Here is a 24,869-nt window from a genome sequence, read left to right as displayed (position 1 = left end):
GCCACCAAAATCTTTGGTTCCTAAATATGCACATTCTGGAATGGAATGTTCTATCTAATGGACCAAAAGTCCTAATGAGAGCTGTGTGAACCATACAATTACTACAACAAGATAATTATACACACAGGAATGAATTCTTACAGACAAGTAATAAAGGACAGACACACTCATCAGCGATAGTAAACAAAAGTAATGGCCACCTGTGATCCCTGTCTTAACCATTAGGAGAGACTTAAAAAGTATTCTGAAAAGGCTGAGAATGCTCTTTTTTTTTTTTTTCTGAAATCTGCTCTACTGCCGTAAAAAGTGCAAGTTTCTTTGCTGATGTCAGTGAGCCCTCTCTGTCCCACCTAAATTGCTGGCGTCAATGTGGGACCAGGTTTCTCCCACTGCTAAAAACAGATGCTCATGGCTGTGGAGTGCTCTGCAGATCTGGCTTATTTTTCATATTTGAAATGGGGGATCTGATTAGATAATTTGGTCCCATTTCTTATTATAAATCCTCAAAAGAATCTATTCTACTACTTTATGGATATTCAAACATTTTGTTTCATTGCTGGGAAATAGAAGCAGGATTCAAGACTGTAGTTTTGTTTGCTTTCATGTAATAAAGTAAGTTAGTACAAGGGATTTAAAATCCTGGAATTATATATGAAAAATTTCTACCATGCTAGAAAATTTCAATTAAGGGAAATTAGCCCCTTGGTTCTTTCTGATATATTAATCATAGAGATTATCTGTTAAACATGCCACTTAACATTTTTGGCACAAGTGCCTGAGGCAGTAGTATTTAGGCCTAACACATTCATTTGGAAATATTAATTTCCACGCAGCTGTCTTCCAAAATGGAATTTTCACTTGTCTTTTTCATAAGTAGGTCATTGTGCAGCTGTTGTTAATAGAGGCTGGCATTTGTAAAATGGTAAGCCTGCCATTGTACCCTGTAAGTCCCCAAATTTATTTCCATCAATTGTAAAATATCCTTTACTAAAAACCCTTTCTCAGCCCCCAAGGGTGCCATCCCTTGCTATGGTAGCCTTTGGCCTTCGAGGAATGGGTGTTTCGGATGGTTATTCTGCCGGACCTGAAGCACCACTATGTCCACACTGTCTGCCCCCATTAGTTTAAGGTCTTGTCCTTTACTCTACCTTACGGCTTCCATCTACATTAGAGTAGCCTTAAATTTTCTTAAAAGGACATTTCTTAAAGTATGATTGCTATCAGCTGTCAAAGAAACAGCTGTCTCAACTGCTGAACCTTCCAGCAATTCCTCATTCTGCCCGCTACAATAAAATCAGCTGGTATTTTTAATGCAGACAAGGCATTACTGTCGCTGTAGTGTTCAGCTGTTGCACAACTTATGGGCAGAGAAGCAACACTGGCAACAGCTACAAACAGTATCCTGTAGGCTTTGAAGATAAAATGAGGACCTTGATCAGGCCATTTCTTGTGTCATAAAATTTGCATAGTCGGTGTACGAAAGGAAATCTCTAAGGAATCTAGCCTGTATATGTTAGAGAAAAGGACAGGAGGTCAGCAAGTATTGGCACCAGAGAAGGAGGTACAAGAAAAGGAAATATGAATGACAGTTAGTTACAAAATAGAAAGGCTTATGAAATAGCAGAGAATATTTCAAAATCGTAGGATAAAGTATTACAAAAGAAAGCAGACAGAATTTACACTATGCGAACTGCAGCAAACGCTAAAGACACTAAATTGGGACATGATCACTAGTCACTATTTAGAGAAAACAACATGATAGCTGGGACAATCTGCAAGAGAAGTGAGTATGAAGTGACCTTCAGTCAGACCTTGAGTTTGAAACTAATCAGTGTTCTGAGAAGACTGAAAGCAGGATAGCAGCTGTTGAGAGGAGAAGAGAAACTGAGAAAGAGTGTCCATGAGGCACGCTGGATTTGCTAGGGATGTGGCGAGACCATATTAATGAAACTGTTTGCCCCCATTAAAGAAAATCAGGCAGGCGAGTCAGGAGCATTTCATGACTGACTGTATCAAATGCTATCAGTAAAGTCAACGGTTTTAAAGGGTATTTGTTCTCCTCCTGTGACTAATGGAAGATACTTATTAGGCCAAAGTACTTCACATCCTGGCTTGTAGGCTTACTATGAACGGAAGTCCAGCATTATTGAGCTTTTATCCACAAGATGCTGAAAAGGAAGGGAGATAGAGAAAGTTTATTGGGCAGTGCACATGATGACCTGAGTGACTTCTTAGTGCTTATTAGTGCAATCGCCTTCATAGTCCAGTTTTTACTTTTCATCTTCCTTATGCAAAGATACAAAGGGAACCACAATCACTGATGGATGGTCAGGTAGGCTCAGGCAGTAGGAGGGAAGGAACTTTGCTGCGTAGAAATTGCCCAACATGATGATAGGCAGGAATGAAAGTGTCCTGCAAAGCTACAAAAAAGTGGAAATTTATAAAGATGTGAACTTTATTAGGATGAAGAAAAAGTCTTTGGCGTGTTAAAATGATTGTTTTTAGTCTGAAGAACCAAACCTTAGAAACAAGCAAGTGCACTGTGAGGTGAGGAAGGCCTTTTTAGGCAAAGTTTATTATAGTTATAATTGAGATAACATGTGCATTAATATAATCAAGGATCAGTTAAAAATGTGCTTGGTTTTGCAGCCTGGAAACACATTAATTTTGTCCCTGAAGACTTGGGCTGTGATTTGAGCGATTTGAGTTGAGTTCCTGCTCTGTGACTCCAACTTAGGCCCAGATCCATAGAGGGGTTTAGGTGCTTAAAATATGACTTCACTAGGATTTATTACCTTAAGCCACAGAGTACCATCCTCAGAATTTGACATACAGTTTTATATGCCCATGTTTGAACAACGTGCTGCTTTATGCTCAGAACTGCTGTTTTTTTCTCTCTCCTGCAGAACTGAGCGCTCGTTGCCTGCCTGCCCTGGCCTGTCTTCAAGCCGAGGCGTGGACGGCGGCGCGGGCCCGGGCAGCCAGCCCCCGGCCGCCGCCGCTTAGACTTGTAAGCTCCTTATGTAACAGCCTGGGCAGCCTCAGGCTTTCCAAGTGAAGTGGAGCGTCCACGGTGCCGTGCGAGGGCTGCCTGGAGCAGCCGGCAGGAAATGCCAGCGAGGGCAGCGCGCCCCTTCTTGGCGTGCCCATGTCCAGCACAGGTTTCGGGATGGTGTTTCGGGATGGGATTCAGGATGGCCCCTCTGTGGAGACTGCCGGCTGATCAGTGCATCCCTTGGGGATGCAGTGGCGAGGACACAGTCCCCGCCGCCTTCTGCTCTCCTCAGTGACAGCTCCGTGCACGACCGCGCTGTGGGAATGGCCAGCGTTAAAAATAACCCCAGGGAGAGGGAAGAGCGATTATTTTTAACCGGGTCAATTAACGGAGCCGCGGAGCCGGCAGCAACACGATGGCACCGCGGTTGGGCCAGGGCGGCCGGAGGGGCCTCGGCTGCGCCATGGGGTCCCGCCGCCTCCGCGGCCGCCCCGGGCCTGGCGGGTCCGCGCAGCCACACGGGGCTCCGAGGAGCTCGGAGCGACCTGGCGGCGTCGCCGCCGCGACGGGGCGCCGCGCGGGGCGGGGCTGCCGCAGGGGGCGGCGCGGGGCGCGCAGGGGCCGGTCCCGCCGCTATAAAGGCGGCGGTGCCGCCCGGCCGCCGCCCGCCTGGCACCGCAGCCGCTGCTCGCCCCGCCGCCACCATGCCGCTCTCCAGCGACCCCCACTTCAAGAAGCTGGCCGAGTGGCACAAGGCCCACGCGCCGCAGCTCGTCCTGCGGCACCTCTTCGAGAGCGACAAGGAGCGTTTCCACAAGTTCAGGTGAGGCCCCGCAGCCGCCTCCTGTGTGCGGCGCGGCAGCTCGCGGGGCGCTTCCGCACACCGGGCCCGCGGCGCTTCCCGCTCCCGGGGCGGAGGCGGCGGCTGGGCCTCCCCGAGCGGGGGCTGCGGGCGGCCAGGCCCCGCTGGCGGAGCCAGGCGCCCCGCTCCCGCACCGTGCGGGGCGGAGGCGGCTGCAGCGGGCGGCTGCAGCCCGCGGGGCGGTGGCTGCCGCCGGGGCTGCCCGGCCGGCGGCCCCCGAGCGCGGCCGTCCTTGACTCCTCCTTGCCGCGGCGGCGGGTACGTGCCGGGAAGCACAGCGGCCGCGGCCGCCCGCGCAGGGGCATTGTGGGTCCTCGCCGCGCGGCCGCCTGCTTAGTCACGACAGGCGCCCGATAAGCGCGATCCCCGCGAGCGGCGGCGGAGCGGCCGGGGGTCCCTGCGGCGCGGCGGCTGGAGGTGGCGGGGGCGGCCCGGCCCCGCGCCGCCGCTCGTGCTCCTGCTGCAGGCCGCGTGTTGCGGCATCTGCTGCCGCGGAGCAAGCGGGAAGCAGCGGGATAACGTTCCCTGCGCTTCCGCGAAGCAGGGTTCATGTGCTCTGCGTGCTGGAGATCACCCACACGCTCACAGGGGCTCAAAATCCCATTTTATTTTATATTTTTTTATTTTAATTAAAGCAGTCTGAAACTTGAGTAGATTAATCACTGCATTGAATTTTAAAATTTGCCTGGGTACTGCACCCGCAAGGGCTTGATGTTCTTGGGTGTTGAAATAAAAACTCTTCTGTCATTTTGTGCTCGTCAATCTTTCCAGCAGTGCCCTGGGTAAAATGGCTATTCTCTCACTTAGAACTGCCTAGGTTCTTCTTAACTTATAATGAAATTCTGTACATGAAGCGTCTGCATAACAGTATACAAGAGGTAAAATACCATGTGCTTTGATGGAAAGCTTTTTAAATACTTCTGGGAGTATTGACTTCTGGCTCACTGCAGGGCTTGTGTTACTGTTAAAGGGGCTTATTACCATTCTGTTATGTAAACCTACTAGCTCTTTCCTAGTAGGAAAAGCACATTCTGTTTGTAAGTTTCCCTTATCTCCAGTACATGCTAAAATATTGAGTTTGATAATGTCTACGCAATGAAGGAAGGCAAAAGCAGACTATCTAAGTAAATTTAGAGATATAATGGAGAGATTTCTTATAAGATTCCTTCCTTAATGTTTTAAGTAGGTATTTCATTGGGGATAACACTGAATCTTAAATGTTGGGGTTGTTATTTTATTGTCCCAACCACTTTAACACTAAAATATTTTCTGCAATCTCTGCCTGTATTTACTTTCTACTCCCAGTGTGTAATACACTTCTTTGTGGAGGTGGGGGAGTGGGAATGAGGGACTACTACACTGTCAATGAATAAAAATAACCAAGGAGAAATATTTGGCAATAATTATTTCAAGTACTTGTTGCACATCTTATCCATACTGAGAATTTTCTAGAATTGTTTCTGATTTTGTTATGAAACACTGTTTACCAAGCTATTTCATATGGCCTTGTGATCTTATATCAAAATGAAGTTGGAAAACTGGCAGCTTCTCACTAGTTATCACTTTACAAGTTGGATCTGCGAGATGAAGGTGGCCAATATCTGTTGAAAGCATAGGCAATCTGGAGGTCTGGCCACAAGGTGCTCTGCAGTTTATACCTCCTTGAGCAAAACTCATCTTTAATCTTCAGTCAGTTCCTGATAGTCTCCTGTGTAAAAGTGCTCATCTTCTGTGCTGTAGAAGTTTTGGGAGTGATGTGAATAGGTTTCTAACCTCAACATTACCTACTTAAGGTTACTCTGAGGCTCTAAGAGCCTAATGGTGCTCTACAGAGTATGGATCTCAGTTCCTTCCCTTCTTTCCCCCCCACTCCATTCCATGAAACGTGTATCCCCTTCCTTGCCCAATTTGGAGTCTATTCAACACTTTAAGGTCCTCCTTTTGATGTTTTTTGACCCCAAGTACATGCTTTGTCAAGAACAATATCCATGAATTTTTCACTAGTAAAGCTCTATCATTATTTTGAGATTAGAGCTGACAGCTGTGCTACAGAACTCAGCAGATGGTAGATACCTGGATGCTGACTAGGTACTCCTGATGCAAATAGCTGATGCTGATTATAGCAGACTGGTACTGATAATTCCAGCCGGGTGCCTGGTGCATCCTGTCTGTGTTTGCCCCCTTCCGCAGGGCTGTGCGTGATCCTCGAGGGCAGCTGTGTAGAGAGCGCTTTATGCAATGACTTTTCAAAACTGGATATAGTTCTTGAAGGATCAGAAGGCTCCAATCAAAGGGGGTAGAAAAAAAACCAAAACAAATATACCCCTATGCAATCAGTGAGTCCCATATGCACACAGCTGCTTTATACTTTCTCTAGGTGAGTGATAAATTCATTGTGAGATACAGATGAATTTACTGGAAGGAACCGCATCCCTTAAAATATGGATGTGGCTTACGTGACGAGTCTCTTATCCCACCTGGGTAATGCTACCACTAGATGCCGCATTGCAGAAGGGGCGGTGTAGCAGAATGCCTTGGATCTAGGGAGGCGCCAGGGATGGCACCAGGGTGGAAATGCCTGTGCAAGGGTTTAATACGCGGGTTTTTGCACTGCATGTCTGTAGGTTGCCACAGATGTGAGAAGCTAGATCTGTTGTATTCCCTAGTATGTGCAGATCTTTTGTTTTTGCATGAGAAAGGGGTGGAGGGATGGGTGCCATCCTGCAGCTGTCTTCACTTTCTTCAAATCAGCAGTTTGAATTTTTACTGAGATACTTTATTTTTTAAGTTATGTCAGGGTGCTTTCCTTTCATATAAGGAAAACAGCAGATTGTTGAAGCATGTGTGCATTTCTAGTAAGCATGCGATAAAGATTTTAAGGATTGCACATTTATGCAGTAGAAGAAAGACAGTTTTTTTCATTAAACTGTAGCATGATTTTTTTAAGCGTGATTTTTCTCAGGGGAAAGGTGCAGTCCTTCACTTGGCTCTATTACATCGGATGGTTGGAGTTTCACTGTTGCTGTTTACCACCTATTGAAGAGTAATTAATTAAGTCTTGATCTTGGTTTCCCCCAGCCCATCTGCTCTTACCACATCTTCTCTGTCCCCTATGAATAAAATGTTCTTCCCAATGTTGTGCTTGAAGGCACCTTTTCTTATTGACTCTCTCTCCCATTTTAGAAGTAGAAAAGGGATATCTTATTCTGTGTTTTTTTTTTTTTAATCTAGTTAATGAAGCCATCAAAATATCTAGGCCTTGCTGATTACCCATTTTTGCATTCCTTTCTGCCATCTTGCCTGTTTTGTTGTATTAAATCAGTTTGGAAATGTGATTATGCCATGTTTTTGCTTTGCAAGGCTCCTGACACAGGTGAGCAGTAAAATAGCAGTGAATTCTTTGAGCCTAGGTGTTGGGAAAGAAAAAAGCAAGAGCGATGAACAATGTGGATGCACATTAAACTGATACACATACATTTTCCTGTGACTTTAGTGTGTTAAGAGAAAATAGCGCAGATTAAGGCATAGGCACTCTTCTTTTGTAGAAGGCTTACTGATTAACTTTTGGATTTTAGTTCCTCAATTTGGACTAAATATATATTTTAGTTGGATTGTATGTATTTAGTTTTTTTAGCAGCAAAGAATGGTATTTCACTTGTGTATAAATGGAAAGTAATTATGGCTCAATGGAAACAAAATATTATTATCCCACTGTGCGTTAAAATAAAATGCTTTGCTGTATTTGAATTTTTCACAAGCAGAAAACAGGTACTGCATTTTAACTGGTTGAAAATTGTAGTCTTTGTTAAAATGGCATTACCTACCTAGTAAATCACTACATTAAAATTGGGGAAATCCGTCCCTCAGATTATTGTTACTAGCACAGGATAGCTGGGTTTCAGATTATTCCATAATATGCATAGCAGTTGTCATTGTCTTAAAACAATCTCTCTTCAGGAATGCACCATTAAACAATCTGCTTCTTTTGACAGCTTGACTCTGAATACTGATCATGGCGATATCTTACTGGACTACTCAAAGAATCTTGTTACAGAAGAAGTAATGAAAATGCTGATTGAACTGGTAATTCTTTAAAATACTGAATTTTAATACACCAAATATCTTCGGAAAGATATTTAGGAAAAGAGAGACTTTTTCAGGTCAAGGAGCAGCTGGCATATGGGTCTGTTATGAGGTCTGCAATAAAACAAGATAGGGTTTCATATGAAATAGCAAGAAAAGCCAGTGTCTTCTATATCTGCAGGTAACAGGGTTATTTCATTACCCTGTTGTCTTAGCTTTGATATTCATTGGTCGGCTACGATTCAAGGAAGAAATCTGTGTTAACCTCAATTTAGGGTGGTGTCACTATTTACAGCCCTTTGTCAACTATGTGGTTCAGCTAAAGGCTAAGCCTGGATAACACACAGATTATAAAAAAGGGGAAACGTTGGCAAACATCAGCAGGAGCAAAGTTACTTTCCTTATTTTTTTGTAGCAGGGGGATTCCAAGCTGGTAGGTAGAATCATTAATGAGTTCTGTCGTAGTCTAGAAGGTGAAACACTAATTAAAATTGGATTCACTGCATCTATAGCAATTAGCACATGTTACTATGTAACCTGTTAAGTGAATAAACAGCTGATTAAAAATACCTGTTGTAATAGAATATTTTTAATGTAGATGTTAAGTGTGTCAATTCATCTAATTTTTTGATGTGCATACTGTTTTTATGCAGTAAGTGTTCACCATCTTCAGTGTAGCCAGACCTTTGTAGTGCATGCTGACCTCTTACTATTTTTAAGAGAGCAATCTATTTTTACATTTCTTAGGCGAAGTCAAGGGGTGTGGAGAGTGCCCGAGAACGAATGTTCAGCGGAGAGAAGATCAACTTCACTGAGGTAAAGCTATTTCTGTCTGTGGTTTTCCTTTCAGTTGTATGAATATTACGGATATTCATGCCTCTTCAAGAGATGAGTCTTAGGGTGGAGGAGGGGGAAACTGCTCTAATCTCTGAAATGATGAAACCGATGTTAGTATGTACTTCATTAATTAGATGAGAAATCTTTACAGCTTTGCGAAGAAGATAGAAGAAAAATCTCTGTCAATAGAGCTATTGAATCTTCTCTGTGAATTTGTGGATAATGTGAAATCGTTTGACAGCATCCTGTTTTTAAAGTCTCATAACAGTTTAACAAAAAAAGGAGTACAGTGAAACAGAAGGAAGCTGCTTAATGGCAAGAAATGACTTGTCTACTACTCTTGTTCTGATTTAGAACATTTTTTTTAAGCTATTTGCCTTAAATATTTAAGGCTTGTCTGTATTTGGTGCTGCAGGCGGGGAATGCCTGCTGTGTACATATGTGGAAATTCTTTATAGTGCAGCCGAGCGTGAGAGTGCCAGGTGCTCATCCCTGGTGAGTTCAAACTTGCAGTGGGATACAGCGTAGTCCATTTATTACAAGGTAAACCTATATTTGACCACTGATTATGGATCCCGTTTTCATTTCCCACTCAAATATATTTTGATTTATAACAGTGGATATCAGTTAAAATGTGACACTTTATCACGGCAAAGACAAAGCTTCCTCTAGTTCAGATAGTAAACAGTATATACTTACTTGTGCATACCTCTCTTTGAAATGCCATTTTCTGGCTTGGCGACACAAAGAATTGCTTCTGTTCGCTCCAGGCTTAGGTGGGTGCATCAGAATTGGCAACTGAAAGAGCTTTTGCGTATTCCAAGTCAGTAACTACAGACTCAATGATTTTGAATGAGCATTTGGTATTTAAATTGTAATTTGGCAGTTCGTATTGGTTCTGCTGTCTTTGTCTCACAATGCTGCTCATTGTAGCAAGTAACAACGAGAACAGACAAATTGTTTAATATCTTCATTAGTATTAACAGTAATTCCTTCATTCTTGATTAAAATCATAAACTCCAAAATGGGTGTTTAGGCTGCAAACTGTAGACTGGATCTGGAGGTTTTGACTTGTGTATTTCTAGGGAATATGAAAAAGGCACCCTAACAGGAGAAATTTTCTCACATAATGCAACTACAGCCTACATACCCAGTATGCAAGTATCTTAGTAATATTTCATGTACTACCCATAATTATATGACTGTCATGTCCATGTGAGATTATTAAATACAAGTTTACTTCTTTCAGCGTGAAATGGGCTATACTATTGAGAAAATGCCAGGGAAAATAACTTCCTTTGGCTGCTTGTTTCAGTTCATTTAATCAGTCCTCATTTGTAGGATAGATATTTTTCCTCCTGTATACGTGAAATGTCCTGAAAAGACTGGGTTTGAATATTACTGAATTCTGAACTTCAAACCTTTAGTGGTTTTCGAAAGATTTTGAACTTTCTATTCAAATTAATTGTAATAAACTGTTTGCTTTCTTAGTATGTTATATGCTTTAGTAGGCCTTCTTTGGCTCTGTCAAGTGAGAGGGTGATCAGGTGGTTGGAGGGGGGTGTATGTGCACATGGATATCTACTGATTGAATCTCAACAATTTTTAATTTTCTTGAAGGTTGTATTGCCTTTTGGATGAGACACCTAAATGTAATGCTGAACTAGCTCCATTAACATCTTCCCTATTTCTTCCTCTTGTTTCAGAATCGAGCTGTGCTTCATATTGCTCTGAGAAATCGCTCTAATGTGCCGATACACGTAGATGGGAAAGATGTTGTTCCAGAAGTAAACAAGGTGTTGGACAAAATGAAACACTTCTGCCAGGTATGAAGTATCACCAGTGTACTTTTCTCTATTTCTCCTGTATCCATTTAGGCTCTATTACATGTATATTGTGAAGCACTGTTTGTAGACTGAATGAAGGGAGAGTAACTGGTAGAAATAAATATGCATATAACTGTTTTGGTTCAAGCATGGGATTTGTAGGCTGTTCTGAGTGTGATTTACTTCCCTTGCTGTCATTTCCTGGCCACTTTCTTTAACAGGCTCTCTAAATTTTTCTTGCTTAGCAGTAATCTTGCATTTACTTCAGAAGCTTCAAAAACATTGTAAATAATTAAAAGTAGTGTCATTCATATGTTGCTTTCTGTTGCTGACTTTTCAACCACTTGAATCTACCAAGTAGAAACTGCCTCTTAAAATTGTATGAGATGAGAGTTAGATACTCCCAGCTTACATGCAGTTTTATTATGATTTTCTTAAAGACAGAAGATCTCTAAAAATTTTAGATACCTCCTCTATGATTCAATTCTATTTTCAGTTGTAGCAATATGGAAACTTTTTGTTTCCTAATTAAATATAGCACTCTACTAATCTCCCTAAATATCAGTAGTTGCTTTCTGCTTTGTTGTTCAAAATGTAGAAATCTGAGAGATGAGTTGAGAAGTATATCATGGGAGAGCTGGAAACCAATTGTTTTGTACATAGGATGCTCTAGAAAGAAGTCAAGTTTATATGCGTGACAAAGTAAAAGCTCCTCAAACAGTTCAAATGCACTTTAAACATGGCTGTGAGGATTGGTTTTGCTTGGTTGTTATTATGGATCTTATCCAGATGGCAGTGGCCACAGTTACCACCAATTCAAGACTGTTAACCTATACAAAAGGAGTCTGAATTATGTCCAGTTCCCAGTGGGTAAGTGCCAAAACCACAATAATTGACAATAACTCTTTCTGAACTTGGCAGTTTCTTTGGACAGTAAGAGTTGAATGGCCACAGAAATGGAATATTTTTTCCTCCCTAGAGTTTCTCTTCATAAGAAAGATCAAAATTTTGGTAGTGAAAAATGGGAAGTTTTTCCTAGATAAGACTGCTTCAGTCATCAGAACTTAAATATTGCGTTCTGTGCAGCTCTAGCTTCTCTGCAGAATTAAAATCACACCGAACACTTCCAATCTTTTCTAGAAAATACAATACAAAGACACTTAGTCAATTCTCCGTTAAAGTTAGAGGCAGATGGGACTTTAAAACTGTAACAACTTGATCTACTGTAATGCACTGGTGCCCACTCTTCGTTTTGGGGAGATGGAGGGGGAAGCTTTAGCTTAAAGCGGATCTCTCAGGAGGGAGAGCAACTATCAGCATAATGAATTTATTAATCTTTTGCAGAAAAGAAATGGCTTTAGATTTGGGGAACAGGTGTGTATGGTATAGACTGATACTTGGCTAGTCTCATTTTGTGACTGGAATATGTTTAGCACATAGGTTGCACATGTTGAACCAACTTTAGTACAACATTTTGATATTTTATGTAATTTTGTTTCAGATCTTTCAGTAACTGTTAAAAAATTGAGAACACAGTAGAAATATGTTATACCTTTTGAAGGAGAGCCCAAAATGAGTATTTTAACACAAAACATGGGCAATAGGAAGTTTGTGTATGGTTTGCACAGAAGCTATATAACCATGGTCTCATTCCTCTCTTAAAGTTTTTCAGTTAACTAGCAAAGTTGCTTCTAGCTAGAGATACCTAAAGAAAACTTCAGGTTCCAACATTTCTTCATAAGAGTTTTTTTTTTCTTCGTTTTCAGATAGATTTCTCTCACCTGTAATACTCCTGTCCATTGTAAATGCTGTAGCAGTGCGCAGAAAGAAGGCTAGTTTGATATTGCAGTTTGTTCTTTCAAAGATGTGCGTTCAATTTCTAGCACTTACTGAGCATTTTTTGTTACTTGATCAAATGCATAGTTCGGAAGGTATCTTTAAGTATAGGTTTATTTAAAAGTCTGCTTAGGAAAATCTTTGCAACAGTGCCTGTAAACACAACCTATTTTGAGGGGTAGAATCATTGTGAATTTAGCATAACTGAAATATTTACAGCAGTTTTTTTTTTTGCCCTAGAGAGTCCGTAGCGGTGAATGGAAAGGCTACACTGGAAAGGCAATAACCGATGTGGTCAATGTTGGCATTGGTGGCTCTGATTTGGTAAGCTCCTAATTTCCATGTCTTTCACATCTTACAAGTATGCCTACTGCTGCCATGAAAATGTTAAAACCTAATTATGTTGCTTGTCTCCAGGGCCCTCTGATGGTAACTGAAGCCCTGAAACCATATTCCAAGGGAGGCCCTCGTGTTTGGTTTGTATCCAACATCGATGGGACTCACATAGCCAAAACTCTGGCTGAGCTTCATCCTGAAACTACGCTCTTCATCATTGCGTCGAAGGTATGTCTAAATATAAGTGCCGGTGTGCAAATTAAACTGCAAAGGATTAAGTCAGAATAGAGATTCTTCTGCAGGAAGATCTGTATCAGCAGCTTCTAGTGTGGACTATTCCTATGCAGAGAGGTTGTGATGCAGCCTAAACTTGCAACACAGGTTTACGGGCCACTACTGCAAAAGGTTTAGGTATTGAGAAATCAATCACTGAAAATGGCTTAAATGAGCAATATACATCATCAGTTTTCTGTTGTCTTGGGTGTGTTCTCAGACAGTACAGGTTTAAGTTCTATTCACAAGTTTCTCTTTTACTATATTTTCCTCTGTGAAATCTGGAATGCTATATAGTTCTTTAAGCCTTTCCTCAGGGTTATTTGTGATCCTTTATCTTGCATCTTGTGAAATACAGTGCTAACTTATTCAGTGTAATGTTACTGCAAACACAGGTTTGCTTTAATGGCTTATACTTTGCTCATAAATGAATTCATCTTCACTCTGGTTAGGGCAGTAATTAAGTAGGTTATTTCTGCACCCCTTGCTCCCTTTCTGCCCCAGGGTACTTAAATACTGAGTTTCTAGATAACTATAAATGCTAAGACTCTATTTGCAAATGGGCAAAGATATTCTGCTGGTATTTTAAGACAATATTTATTTCTGAGTACAGACTTCGTACCTTCATTTTTTTTAATCTAAGCTGTGAGTTATTTGCTTGATAAACATAATTGCCAGCTGCTATCTCTTTTTGAGGAATACTGGCTTCTGCCTTATCAGAGGAATCTGGAGAAGACAAACCTCATAATTATGTAACTTGGGTTCCCTTCATTTCTAAAGCACAGTAGAGCCGTTCTGCTAAAGACCATCTGCAACAAATGAACATGTATAATGCTGGCGATGCTCTATCGTACTGCTCATTATTTCATCTTGGCAGTACTGTAGCCCATCAACTTATAGAATAAGAAGGAAATTTTGAAAGCGACCATTAGTGTCAGTTTGTGAATAGTTGAGTTCAAGCTTCACGGTTCAAAAGCTCAAAATATTGCCAAATTGCAAGAGTGACACTTCAATTTCCATTGATCAAACTGTAGTTAGATAATTTGGTATATTTGGAAGAAGATGAATAGTATTTTTTTGTGTTCCATAACAGGCCTCTGTTTCATAATGAAAGAATTCTGGAGATGGATGGGAGTAGGATGAATATGATGTTCACCCCTAAAGCTGAATTTTGATGGTTGAGTAAATCAGAATGGTTGCAGATGATCTTAACAGAACTGCATGACTGACCTTCTTTGCACACTTGATGAAGCAGGAAGATATTTTCTCTAGTCAGCAAAATAAAGTTATGGCAAAATTCTCAGCAAAAATGAGTGTTCAAATGTGCAAAACCAGGAAGTAAATAATGAGAGGACAATCCAACTAGACTATTCTGTTTTCATGCTCAATTATTTCCTTTATAATTGAGAATTAAAAATTAATGAAATATTAAATATTTTTTTTTATCTCAAGGTTTTGCATATCAGTTTGTGGGAGGGAAGGAAGAGAGGAAGTTAGGAAATGCATAGTTATTGCAACTACAGATAAATGCTAGTTTAAAATTAAGGTAAGCCTAGAAAGATTAGTCTTTATAGTCTTGATGAACTTATTTTTCCAGGAATCTGGCAGCAGCTCTTTATTATAATATCTGTTCTTTTCTGTTTAGCTGGAACAATTCTAGTTGATACTTTAGCAGACAAAATTTGTCTTAAATTTTCAACATCTAACATCAACATAGAGTTTTGCATAATGCCTTGTTCTCTGATTTGCAGACTTTCACCACCCAAGAAACTATCACCAATGCAGAAACAGCCAAAGAGTGGTTCCTACACGCTGCTAAAGATGTAAGTCTAATATAACCATGTTAGATTACATAACAAAATGTAATAACTTTCTGTGGACAGCCTCTTCCTGCTCTTTGTAAGCATGCTTTGGAGCAGCGCCAGTAGCTGCCTGAGCATGAAGTTATATAGCTCAGCAAATTCTGTACACAGCCCATCAGTGCACAGTGATTAAAGTGACAGCATACTGTGATCTAACTGATAAAACCATGGAAGGATTTTGTTATGGATAGTTGTCATGGGTTGTTCTCCCAAATCCTCCTTTTAAAGTACTGTGTTGTAGCGTCTGCCTTAGAGGTGGCTAATAATTGAGTGCAAATGTGAGACCACTGACATGGAAATCCAAGAATATGATGTATTCAAGGTATCAGCTTCAAATTCTTGGCAAATATTTCAGAGCTGGAAACAAAGCTATTGTTTACATGATATACCAACATTTCTATGGCAAATGTCTGTGCTGTGAATAGAAACCTTGTATTTGGCTCATTCCCACACACTTCTAACACAAAATGGAAAAGAGCAGATATTGACTGCTTAGGTAAAGACACATTTTAACCTCTTCCAATCAGGATAGTTGTATTAGATTTAAAAACTGGGCTTTGAAATTCTCCCTTGCACTACTGTTGCAAACAGCTCTCGATTCCCCAAAGACCAAAGTTTAAATCTGTAGCTTGAGATTTATCAGTATGAAGAAATGGGTATTCTGTAGTCCTGACTTTTGACCCTAGCCAGGAGTGTAGCATGTGTACAACAAACTTGGTCTGCTCCAAAGTGTTAGTGGTGTTGCAGGCTGATAACATATCTTAGGGTAGCACACTGTTTTAAGTAGTGAATGCTTCCAGAAGGAAGCCTTAAGAATAGTATCAGAATCCTGTCTTTAGACAGGCATGCTGTCAAATCTTAGAGTGAATGTGAAAAAGCAAGTTGGTAAGCGTGAAAATAACTGATGATAGTCAACAGTGTTTTTTTTTTTTTTTAAATGTAAATGGTAGCAAATCAGCTTTATGACCAGAAATGAAAAATTATGAGTGTTCTAGATCTAACAGCCTGGTTTGTTTTATTCAGCCTTCTGCTGTGGCCAAGCATTTTGTTGCCTTGTCTACCAATGGAGTAAGTATAACAATTTTATATAAACTCTTCCCCTCTCCGTACTTACTTCTAAGATGGCATTATTTTAGAATCCACTAAGGAAGCATGTCCTTTGAGGCAGATTATCTGAATACCAAGAAGTAGCTTTCTTCTTGAAATAATGCGTATACTGAAAATAATTTGAAACACTTCCGAAGTCATGATCTCTAGCAAGCCTGGTAGCTCCATTATAGATTTCTACTTTTTTTTTTTTTGTAGAGCTTTATAAATCTGGAGTCAAGATTGAGATACTGTGTTGTTATTAGTGAAGGGTACCTCTTGCTATTTAAGTGTGCTTGTGAAGGTGATCATTCTGTAAGCAAGTAATACTATCTTAGAACTCTTCAGATATATGCTGAAGGTGGAGCAAGTAGCTTGTGTGGATAATTTGTTGCATGTCAATAGTGTCACGTACCCTTGTGTGTTGATTGTATTTGTACAAAATGGGTAGGAAGTTGTAGCAATTAGATTCTACAATAATTGAAGCTTTAAGGTGAGGTCCTTGTTATAAAAATTCTTTCCTTACTTTTGGCTCTTAATGTAAAATGAATGTCAGTTTAACTCCTAAATGTGTTTTGCCACTTGCACACTTTCTGGTCAATTTACGAAATTGTATTGAATTTTCCATTGTGATGCTGCTGAACAATGTTAGACTAATCTGTGGAAAAATGTATACTGTATTTTTGGATGGGTACTATGTAATTTTGAGCTGAAGGATATGATTAGGAAGTTGTATGTTAAATGAGTACCCCACCTGAAACTTTTTATTTGCTATATATTAAGGTTTTTAAGAACTTTGGCTTTACTTATGATCTTCTTACCCACTTCTTTTTTCACTCTAGCCTAAAGTTAAAGACTTTGGAATTGACCCAGAGAACATGTTTGAGTTTTGGGATGTAAGTAAATATTTAAAGTTGTGTGGTAGATATCAACTGTTAGGATAATTTGCTTTAGAAAATCTTAAATAGATGTCAGTGCCAAAAAGAACTAAAAATTAGTAGCTGTAATGTCTATTTTGAAGAATCATGTCTAAAGGCAAACTGCAAACATGTCAGGCAAGCAGAACAAAGTCTTGCCTCTTGGCCATTCCATTAAAATTCTGCTGTCAAAGGTCTGAAGAGGAGCCTTCCATGTACTTGGCTGTATAATCAGCTGCTGGGTAACAGGAGATAGAAGTCTTAGCTTATTGCTGTTGGTGTAAGTAGTTATTATAAGCTGTGACATTTGACTGTTGGGGTCTACTGTATATAATCCAGGTCTGTAAAGGTCAGACATCAGAATAACAGGAGTCTAATATGATATTTCATAGTAGATACTTCAAGGTATAGTGCTCTTAATCTTGGTGTTTATTATATACCTAAATATTCAGAAACAGTTTGGTTCGTATCTCATGAGCATGTGCCTAACAAACAAGTCTTTAAAGCTACTGTTTAGAAATGATATAGAACATTACTTCTCTCTAGGTAATGATGAAGAAGACTTTATTTTGATTGATCAGTAAATCAGTGTGTAAATCAGCTCTTGAGTGAGCTGGATTAATTATTAAGGTAACTGCTCCAACAAACAGTATAAATCAAAGCCTCCAGAACAGCTGGATAACTTGAATAATCCTCAAAATCAATAATTAGGGTGCTATTGTAATATACATGTCATATACAGTAGAGTGATTTATTGCCAATAAAAATATTGTTGCTATAGAAATGGTTCAGAAAACATGCTTTTATTTCCTAACAGTTTGAGTTAGTTCAAATTTGAAGCTTTACCTTTCACCTGTGTAAATCAATCTCTTGTTTTCAGTGGGTTGGTGGCCGCTATTCTCTGTGGTCAGCCATTGGTCTCTCCATTGCTCTGCATATTGGTAGGTATTCTTGTGATATACCAAAGCCGAGTTAATTTGTTTGCTTTAGTAGTATAATCATGCAACATGTTAACAGTATTGGATTGTGATTCCAAGTGGTGGCAGAGATGTTATTTTACCCAACCTCTTTTCTGAGAAGTTTGTTTTTGCACAAGCATCCATCTGCAGTAAAATAGCTTCTACGCTAGCACTGTGAGTGCAGTTTTGGAAAAAACTCATGTACAAATAGTTAATGAAACTTCTTCAGTCACTTGCATAGCAAAAGTGCCTGGTTTATGTAAGGACACATCAGCGTTTTTAATAATTAGACCTTGCAACTGGCACCCATAAACTTCTTTTTTTAAAAATAGTCATCCATCTAGTTTGTGCACATGCATATACATACACTAGGCATCAAATTCAAAGTCTTCAATTCTGCCTAGGAACTATGTAGCACTAAGAGCTCTGTTTCCTATTCCTTCCTTTATTTTCCCCTCAGTATTTGTTTTCTTGGGCTATGATGCTATAGGCACCCTAGCTGTATCAGCAGTTGATTTGGGATCAATTTACAGGATCTTCTTAGTTTGCTGCACATCTGCTTGCTGCATTGCTTGCATTATGGGGCCTCATTGGGATCTCGGATGCAGATCTCAAGCACAGGTAGAGAATACACTGAATGTTGTGCTCTCAGCTTACAGCTCTAAGAGCAACTAGCTGTTTCTTGGTGATCAGGCTGTTTAGCAATATGCCTTTGTTCCCTCATTACTTTTGGGTATTTAAAATCTGAAAGTGTGACACCATTTATTTTGGAATTGAAAGTTAGTTATATTAGGCTGAAGTTAAAAGCAAAACATGGGCTGTAGTTTTTTTGAATGATGTGAATAGAAGCTGTGATGTGTGGGGAAAGCCCTCTGTGAAAAGTAAATCAAACTTTTTTTCAGAGAGTAATATTCTGTCTGCAATAAGCTGGTCATCTCTGCCTTCAGACAGATTTGCTGGTGTGCCAGTCTCTGCTGCTTATTAATAGGTGGTTGTCAGTCATTTCAACACTGTGCTGTCTTTTTTTTCCTCTATAAGAGACAGGGTTTCTGGGTTTGCAAGGAAGGGTGGTGATAGTTAAAGTACTCATTACTGAAAATGAATGGTGATTAAATACACTAATTACAAGACAAACAAGATTGTGTGAGATTTTAGGAGAAGGATTTTTTGTTTTCTTTCTCGAAAGACCTTGCTATATTTGTTTCTCTGTAGATATTCATAGTTCAAGGTATCTGTGCTGCATAAGTTCTGCTCGAGGTTTGTGGAAGTCTCTCCCAATGAGTTTGGAGTGACTGAAGCAACTCAGTGTTTCAGCTAGCTGAAAACTGTTGTCTTTAGTGCACATCCTGGTTTGGAGACCTCCGTTTTCCTCCTAGTTGCAGTTTTTGCCTGAATGAAGATTTTGAAGTTTGTTTCATGAAGTTGGGCTTGAACTCTTGAAGTCCACGTTCTATTTTTAACTAAATATATTGGGCAAATGGAGTGCACTGAGAAGTCAAAAAGTAGAAATGCAGTTTTAAGTTCACTTAGTGGATGAGAGTCTTTTTATGTATAAGAACTAAACTGTTTTAGGACTACAGAGAAATCAAGTATGAGTTGTAATAGTAAAACGAGCATTTTCCATTGATAGGTTATGACAACTTTGAGAGCCTGCTTGCAGGAGCCCACTGGATGGTGAGTGTGCAATGTCTGTCTAAAACTTATTCCTGTCAGCATTGTTCAGAAACCAGCCAAAAATCGCATCCTCTTGCTATCTCATGGCTTCTAAAAGGATTGTGTTTGAAGAGCGCTTGCCGGATCAAAGCAGTAATAAAAACGGATTTAAAATTCGGGAGGGACAACAGTTGCCTTATCAAAAGCAAGTTTTCTTTTCTTTCTGTGTTAAAATAGGATAATCACTTCCACAAAGCTCCACTGGAGAAGAACATGCCTGTTCTTTTGGCCATGCTGGGCATCTGGTATATAAACTGCTATGGATGTGAGACCCATGCCCTTCTGCCCTATGACCAATACATGCACCGCTTTGCTGCCTACTTCCAGCAGGTAAGGCTCAGATAGAATGGAAGTTTTTAAGAAGTGAGTGTGTGCATGGACTTCTGTCTAGAACCTGAATGCATGCTTCTAGGTTAAAGCTGCAGTCACTTAAATTCATTTAATAAGGATCTGAGAAAGACTGGTACCAAAATAGTTAACAGTTTATTTTCCCAAATAATTTATGGAGAACTTACATTTCTTCAGGCTTCACTTGTCTTAATCATAAGTGAAGTAACTATATCATTGATATTTATGAAACTTCTATAAATGTGCAGCAGTTAGCTCAAGCATGCATGGCAATTTGTACTGGTATACTGTGTGGTATTCAGGAACAAGTAGAAAAAGTTATTTTAAAAGCAAAAAATACTTTTCCTCCTTTTAGGGTGACATGGAATCTAATGGCAAATACATTACCAAGAAAGGGTCTCGTGTGGACTACAGTACTGGCCCTATTGTTTGGGGAGAGCCTGGCACTAACGGACAGCATGCGTTTTACCAACTCATCCACCAAGGTAGACTAAAACTACTGGATGGCTTGTTTTGGAATTAAATTTTGAATGGCTACACAGTTGCAACAGCTGGCAGAAGTGGCACTGATTTAAAGGTCAGGCTTTATCTAGCATTACATCTTTCAATACTAGAAATTTCCAGTAACTCAAAGTAGAATGAGATTTGAAAACTTTCTGCGATTTTTCAAGTTCTATTCTATTGCAGAACTAACAAGACTTTTCTTGTAGGAACTCGCATGATTCCCTGTGACTTTCTGATCCCAGTCCAGACCCAGCATCCAATAAGAAATGGTTTGCATCACAAGGTAATAAGTGTTCTTTATTAGGGCACCCATACTTTCTTGTTTCTGAAGGCTTTGAAGCTTATCCAGTAGTGCAGTGTGCCAGATTTCTAAATGTCCCCTTGAAACTGTACCTACAGGCTCTGTGAACATTCACAATAGACTGTCTTGGAAATGATCTGTAGACTGTAATTGCACACCCAGAGGTGTTTTTGTTCCTAGAGAGACTGTAGCCAGAATTCTTGAGGCAGACTAAGTGTGGCCTGTTGCTCAACTCTTCCCAGCCTCAGTAAGCCAATTGGACATCTGGAAAGAAAATCCTGTGTAGGAAAGTGTAACTAATCTTGAAGAGTAAGAAGCAAATTCTCAGATGATTAAAGACTGCTTCAAAGATGCTGTTGTGTGAATAGTGAAATTCTAGGGCAAAACTTAAAGAAATTACCAGCATGGTTAAGGTGAGATTTATGCATGGACCTCCTTAGACAGTTGATTCCATTAACATATATATATATATATATATATATATATATATGTTAATATTATATAAATTAAGGATTTTCAGTGAATCTCATGTCATGGGGCAGGGAAAAAAAACTTTTAATTTCTGTAGGTGGGAATGTGCCCAGCTCTACTATGTATTTGAGACTTCAGAAAAAGCATGTCCTCCTCACTTAAGCTTTACTCTTATAATAGTTTCATATTCTAAGTTCTGCTTAAGTTGCATATTAGCATTTTTCTGTCAAGTAAACACCAAGATGAAGTTTGCTAAAGAGGGGGAGAATGTATTACTCAACTGTGTGTAGATACTGTAACTGTTGTCTTTGTAACTGATAAGACAACCACGGAACAAATTGCAAACTAACATCAGGCAAGGAACATGAAATGGAGACGTTTTGTCCTTATTGGTAGGGGTTGGTATGTGGTTTGCTGCTGAAGTTAGCCGGCTAAGAGGCATAAAAAACCTAAGTAATCCTTGGGGAAAATCAGCTGGTGCTCCATGCATGTAATGTGGCATGGAATAGAAGTGTAGACACCAGTGGTTGAAGGGAGCATGTGAAATCCTGTTTTCTTTGTCTTCACTGGAAGCTTTCCTGTCAGCAGGAAAGGATTCCCTACAGCAATTATGTTCATTTTTGACACATGGTATAAAAGTAGTAATCAAGTCTCTCAGCACCCTAATGTAACAATTGAGGGTGTTACAAAGATAAGACTAGTCTGCGTTTTACAGCCACAGTGTTGAAAATAAGACTGTTGCTCCAGACACGGTCTCATTCTTGCTTTGAACACCAGATACCACTTCTCCAACTAAAGGAATAGTTACTTGAGTCAATGCTTTCTGTCTCCCTCCCTCTGCCCCCTAGATCCTTCTGGCCAACTTCCTTGCGCAGACTGAGGCCCTGATGAAGGGAAAGACTCCTGATGAGGCTCGTAAGGAGCTGCAAGCGGCAGGGCTGAGCGGAGAGGCCCTGGAGAAGCTCCTTCCCCACAAGGTAACCAGGCTCTGGCATTTGCCAGTTTTGCTGCTGTAACGAAGACGCTGTGGTGAGGGCGCAGCGTTGATAGACTGCCTGGCCGATGGCCTTGGCTAGTGGGACAGTGCCCTCCTGTGGCTGTGAGCCGCCGCTGTCTTGGCACCAGCCAGTGTCACATTGCGGCTTCCGCCGGGTCTGGCACGCCTGTTAAGAGCGTGCTGATCCAGAGGCCTGTTAAGGCACTTCATAAATGTGGAGCTCACTCAACATTTCCCCTTGGACATTGATTTGTATTTTGCTACCGCTTTCCACAGCGTACACTAACCATACTGGCTTTTGGAGATAACACTCTACTGTTGCGCTTGTAATAACTGCTACATTGTCTTTGTGTTTTTATAATTGAAATTGCATTGTTTCTATTAATGAAAAATAGAAAAGGCTAATAACAACATGGGCTATAGAAAAATACAACCGTATGCTTCTGATGGATGTTTTTGAAAGTGCTGTATTAAAATATACTTCTGTTTCAAAAGGTCTTTGAGGGAAATCGCCCAACCAATTCCATTATGTTTACAAAACTCAACCCATTCATTCTGGGAGCCATCATTGGTAAGTAAATAGATTCCTTAAGCATGAGTGCTTATTGAGGCTTTCTGATAAAGTTTATTGACAAATCTTCTTTCTGCTTGTAGCCATGTATGAGCATAAGATATTTGTTCAAGGAGTTGTCTGGGATATTAACAGCTATGACCAGTGGGGGTAAGTAATCTTGATCTATTTCTTGTATAGTTAGAACTGTGGCGCCAGTTGGGACACTCTCAGGCAAAACAAGGACAATGAAAAATAATAGGTTGTATAATTAAAGCCAAAAGATTAGTAGTACAGCTGATAAGTAGTACAGCTACAGTTGCAGCACATCAAAATCCAGAATGGAATCCAAAAAATACGTATGAAGTGGGGGGGGAAAGGCAGGCAGTGCGTAGTCAGTCTGGTTTCCCACAGCTTTTGGATATTCCTATGTTCTTACTCTGTCCCTGGCTGTAACTTCTAGGTAGCCTTTAAAAAGAGGGGGGGAAAACTTTCAGGCCTCAAGCTTAGCTCTTCTGATCTATTCATTTGATGCTATAAATCAATGTACCAAGTGATGTCATGTTAAACAATGAACAGCAGCAAGCTTGAATGGCATTGAGTTAAATAAATTACATAAATGTTAACTGTACCAGTAAATTCTAAAGAAAAAACATGAATTCAGGCTGTTCACTGTAAAGTTGCTTTTTACTAGCACCTATTTTTAACATTAGTAGTTAATATAAATATCTTAGGCTGTTAACACTAATGTTGTTATTTTTGTTTTTTGTTTTCTGACTTTTATAAATGCAGAGTTGAACTTGGAAAACAACTTGCCAAGAAAATTGAGCCCGAACTGGAGTCGGATGCTCCAGTGACATCTCATGATAGCTCAACAAATGGGCTCATTAATTTCATCAAAAAACACAGAGCCTGAAAGACTTGGAGGACATCGACAATCTAACCACCGAATACTCAAATCTATGTTGTAGTTCTGCTTTTTTTTAGCCACTTTTAACAAAAAATAGCACTTTACAGAAGTAGCTTCTTCACTTGTTGCAGTTAATCTTGTTGCGTCAAGTGTTGCAAATGAAAACTAGTTTTGTGAAACCCAGAGTTTTGTATAGTTGCTTTCTATTTTTGTGGTTGTTGATCCATAAAGTGCAGCTGGTACGTTCCTCACTTCTTATTCCTCAGCTCTCTTAAAGATGATCACATATTGATATTAGAAAATAAAAGACATGATGGAGGAATAAAAGTTACTCACTTTAAAGTGCAGACCTAATAACTTTTCCCTCACTGATTGTGTACAAGATCCTTTGAAGCAAAGTAAACTAACTTCTCTCTGGCATGTCATTGTCTTTTTGGACTGGTTCTGCTACAAGGGTATTCTGAAAAACTGGAATGTATTGAAAGAAGAATCAACCCACATTGTAAATTGTTCAGATCACATGATATTACGTGTTTGATAAAGACACAGATTTTTTCAGTGGTACTGTGAAAAGTAAAGTTTATGAATAGAGGCAGATGATGTGTATTGATTTCTTCATAAGCTGTGGAGAAGCTACACAAATATCTCTCCAAAAAGGGAATAAAATTCCTGTAGATTCCTGCAGGATTTTTTTTCCCCAAACAGTTTTCAGGAACTTACATGAACCTGAAACTTGTCATTACTTGCAGAAGAAATGCTTTATTTTCTTTGTGTGTTTGAGACACTTTCAACTTCCTTGTCAGCATCATATTTATAACAAACTTGAATAGAGAGCAATTTAGCAATATTTGTAAGCAAGTTGTTTCCATCCTGTATCCTTCTTTATGATAAGGGTGTTAACCCTTGATGCCCATGCTGTGGATGGTGTTCCCTAACACCCTTATTACACTTTCTCTATGTTAAAAGTGATGCAACTTGCATCACAACATAACTCCAGTTCTAATACAATGAACTTGTGACAAAGGGTACTATTAAGACACTCTTGTGCATTTAAGTATCTGCAGCATGTATATTTACTATGCTGCCGCTTAATTTCACTGTAGTGGTGTGGCACACTGGCAGAATGCTTGGTGTTTGGAATGAATCCAGTATTATGGGGAAGAATGCCTGACAACATGGAAGTGTGGAGGAGTTAAGTCAGCC

General features: G+C 40.0%; 1 protein-coding gene across 1 annotated transcript; it reads left to right on the top strand.

Annotated features, from left to right (window-relative positions):
- The first annotated feature begins 3,690 nt into the window (after window positions 1–3,690).
- On the top strand, window positions 3,691–24,261 carry GPI (glucose-6-phosphate isomerase). Its single transcript, XM_088536505.1, has 18 exons — window positions 3,691–3,818; window positions 7,850–7,940; window positions 8,688–8,756; window positions 10,484–10,603; window positions 12,680–12,763; window positions 12,857–13,003; window positions 14,800–14,871; window positions 15,934–15,978; window positions 16,839–16,892; window positions 17,794–17,854; window positions 19,503–19,546; window positions 19,763–19,915; window positions 20,289–20,418; window positions 20,644–20,720; window positions 22,058–22,186; window positions 22,702–22,777; window positions 22,861–22,927; window positions 23,549–24,261. The coding sequence occupies exons 1-18, from the start codon at window positions 3,700–3,702 to the stop codon at window positions 23,670–23,672; spliced, it is 1,662 nt and encodes a 553-aa protein (XP_088392631.1). The 5' UTR covers window positions 3,691–3,699; the 3' UTR covers window positions 23,673–24,261.
- Window positions 24,262–24,869: the final 608 nt, after the last annotated feature.

Source organism: Tinamus guttatus, unplaced genomic scaffold (genome assembly GCF_059628265.1).
Source record: "Tinamus guttatus ecotype Peru unplaced genomic scaffold, ASM5962826v1 Tinamus_guttatus_pri_ptg000674l, whole genome shotgun sequence".
Lineage (NCBI taxonomy): Eukaryota > Metazoa > Chordata > Aves > Tinamiformes > Tinamidae > Tinamus > Tinamus guttatus.
Note: the sequence above shows the minus strand (reverse complement) of the source record. Positions and strands in the feature narration are given on the sequence as shown.

Excerpts from the sequence above, each read along its gene's own strand:
- GPI (XM_088536505.1), top strand. The coding sequence starts at position 3,700 with ATGCCGCTCTCCAGCGACCCCCACTTCAAGAAGCTGGCCGAGTGGCAC. Across the intron at positions 13,004-14,799 it reads TCTTCATCATTGCGTCGAAG|ACTTTCACCACCCAAGAAAC; the intron begins GTATGTCTAAAT and ends TCTGATTTGCAG. Across the intron at positions 20,419-20,643 it reads TTACCAACTCATCCACCAAG|GAACTCGCATGATTCCCTGT; the intron begins GTAGACTAAAAC and ends CTTTTCTTGTAG.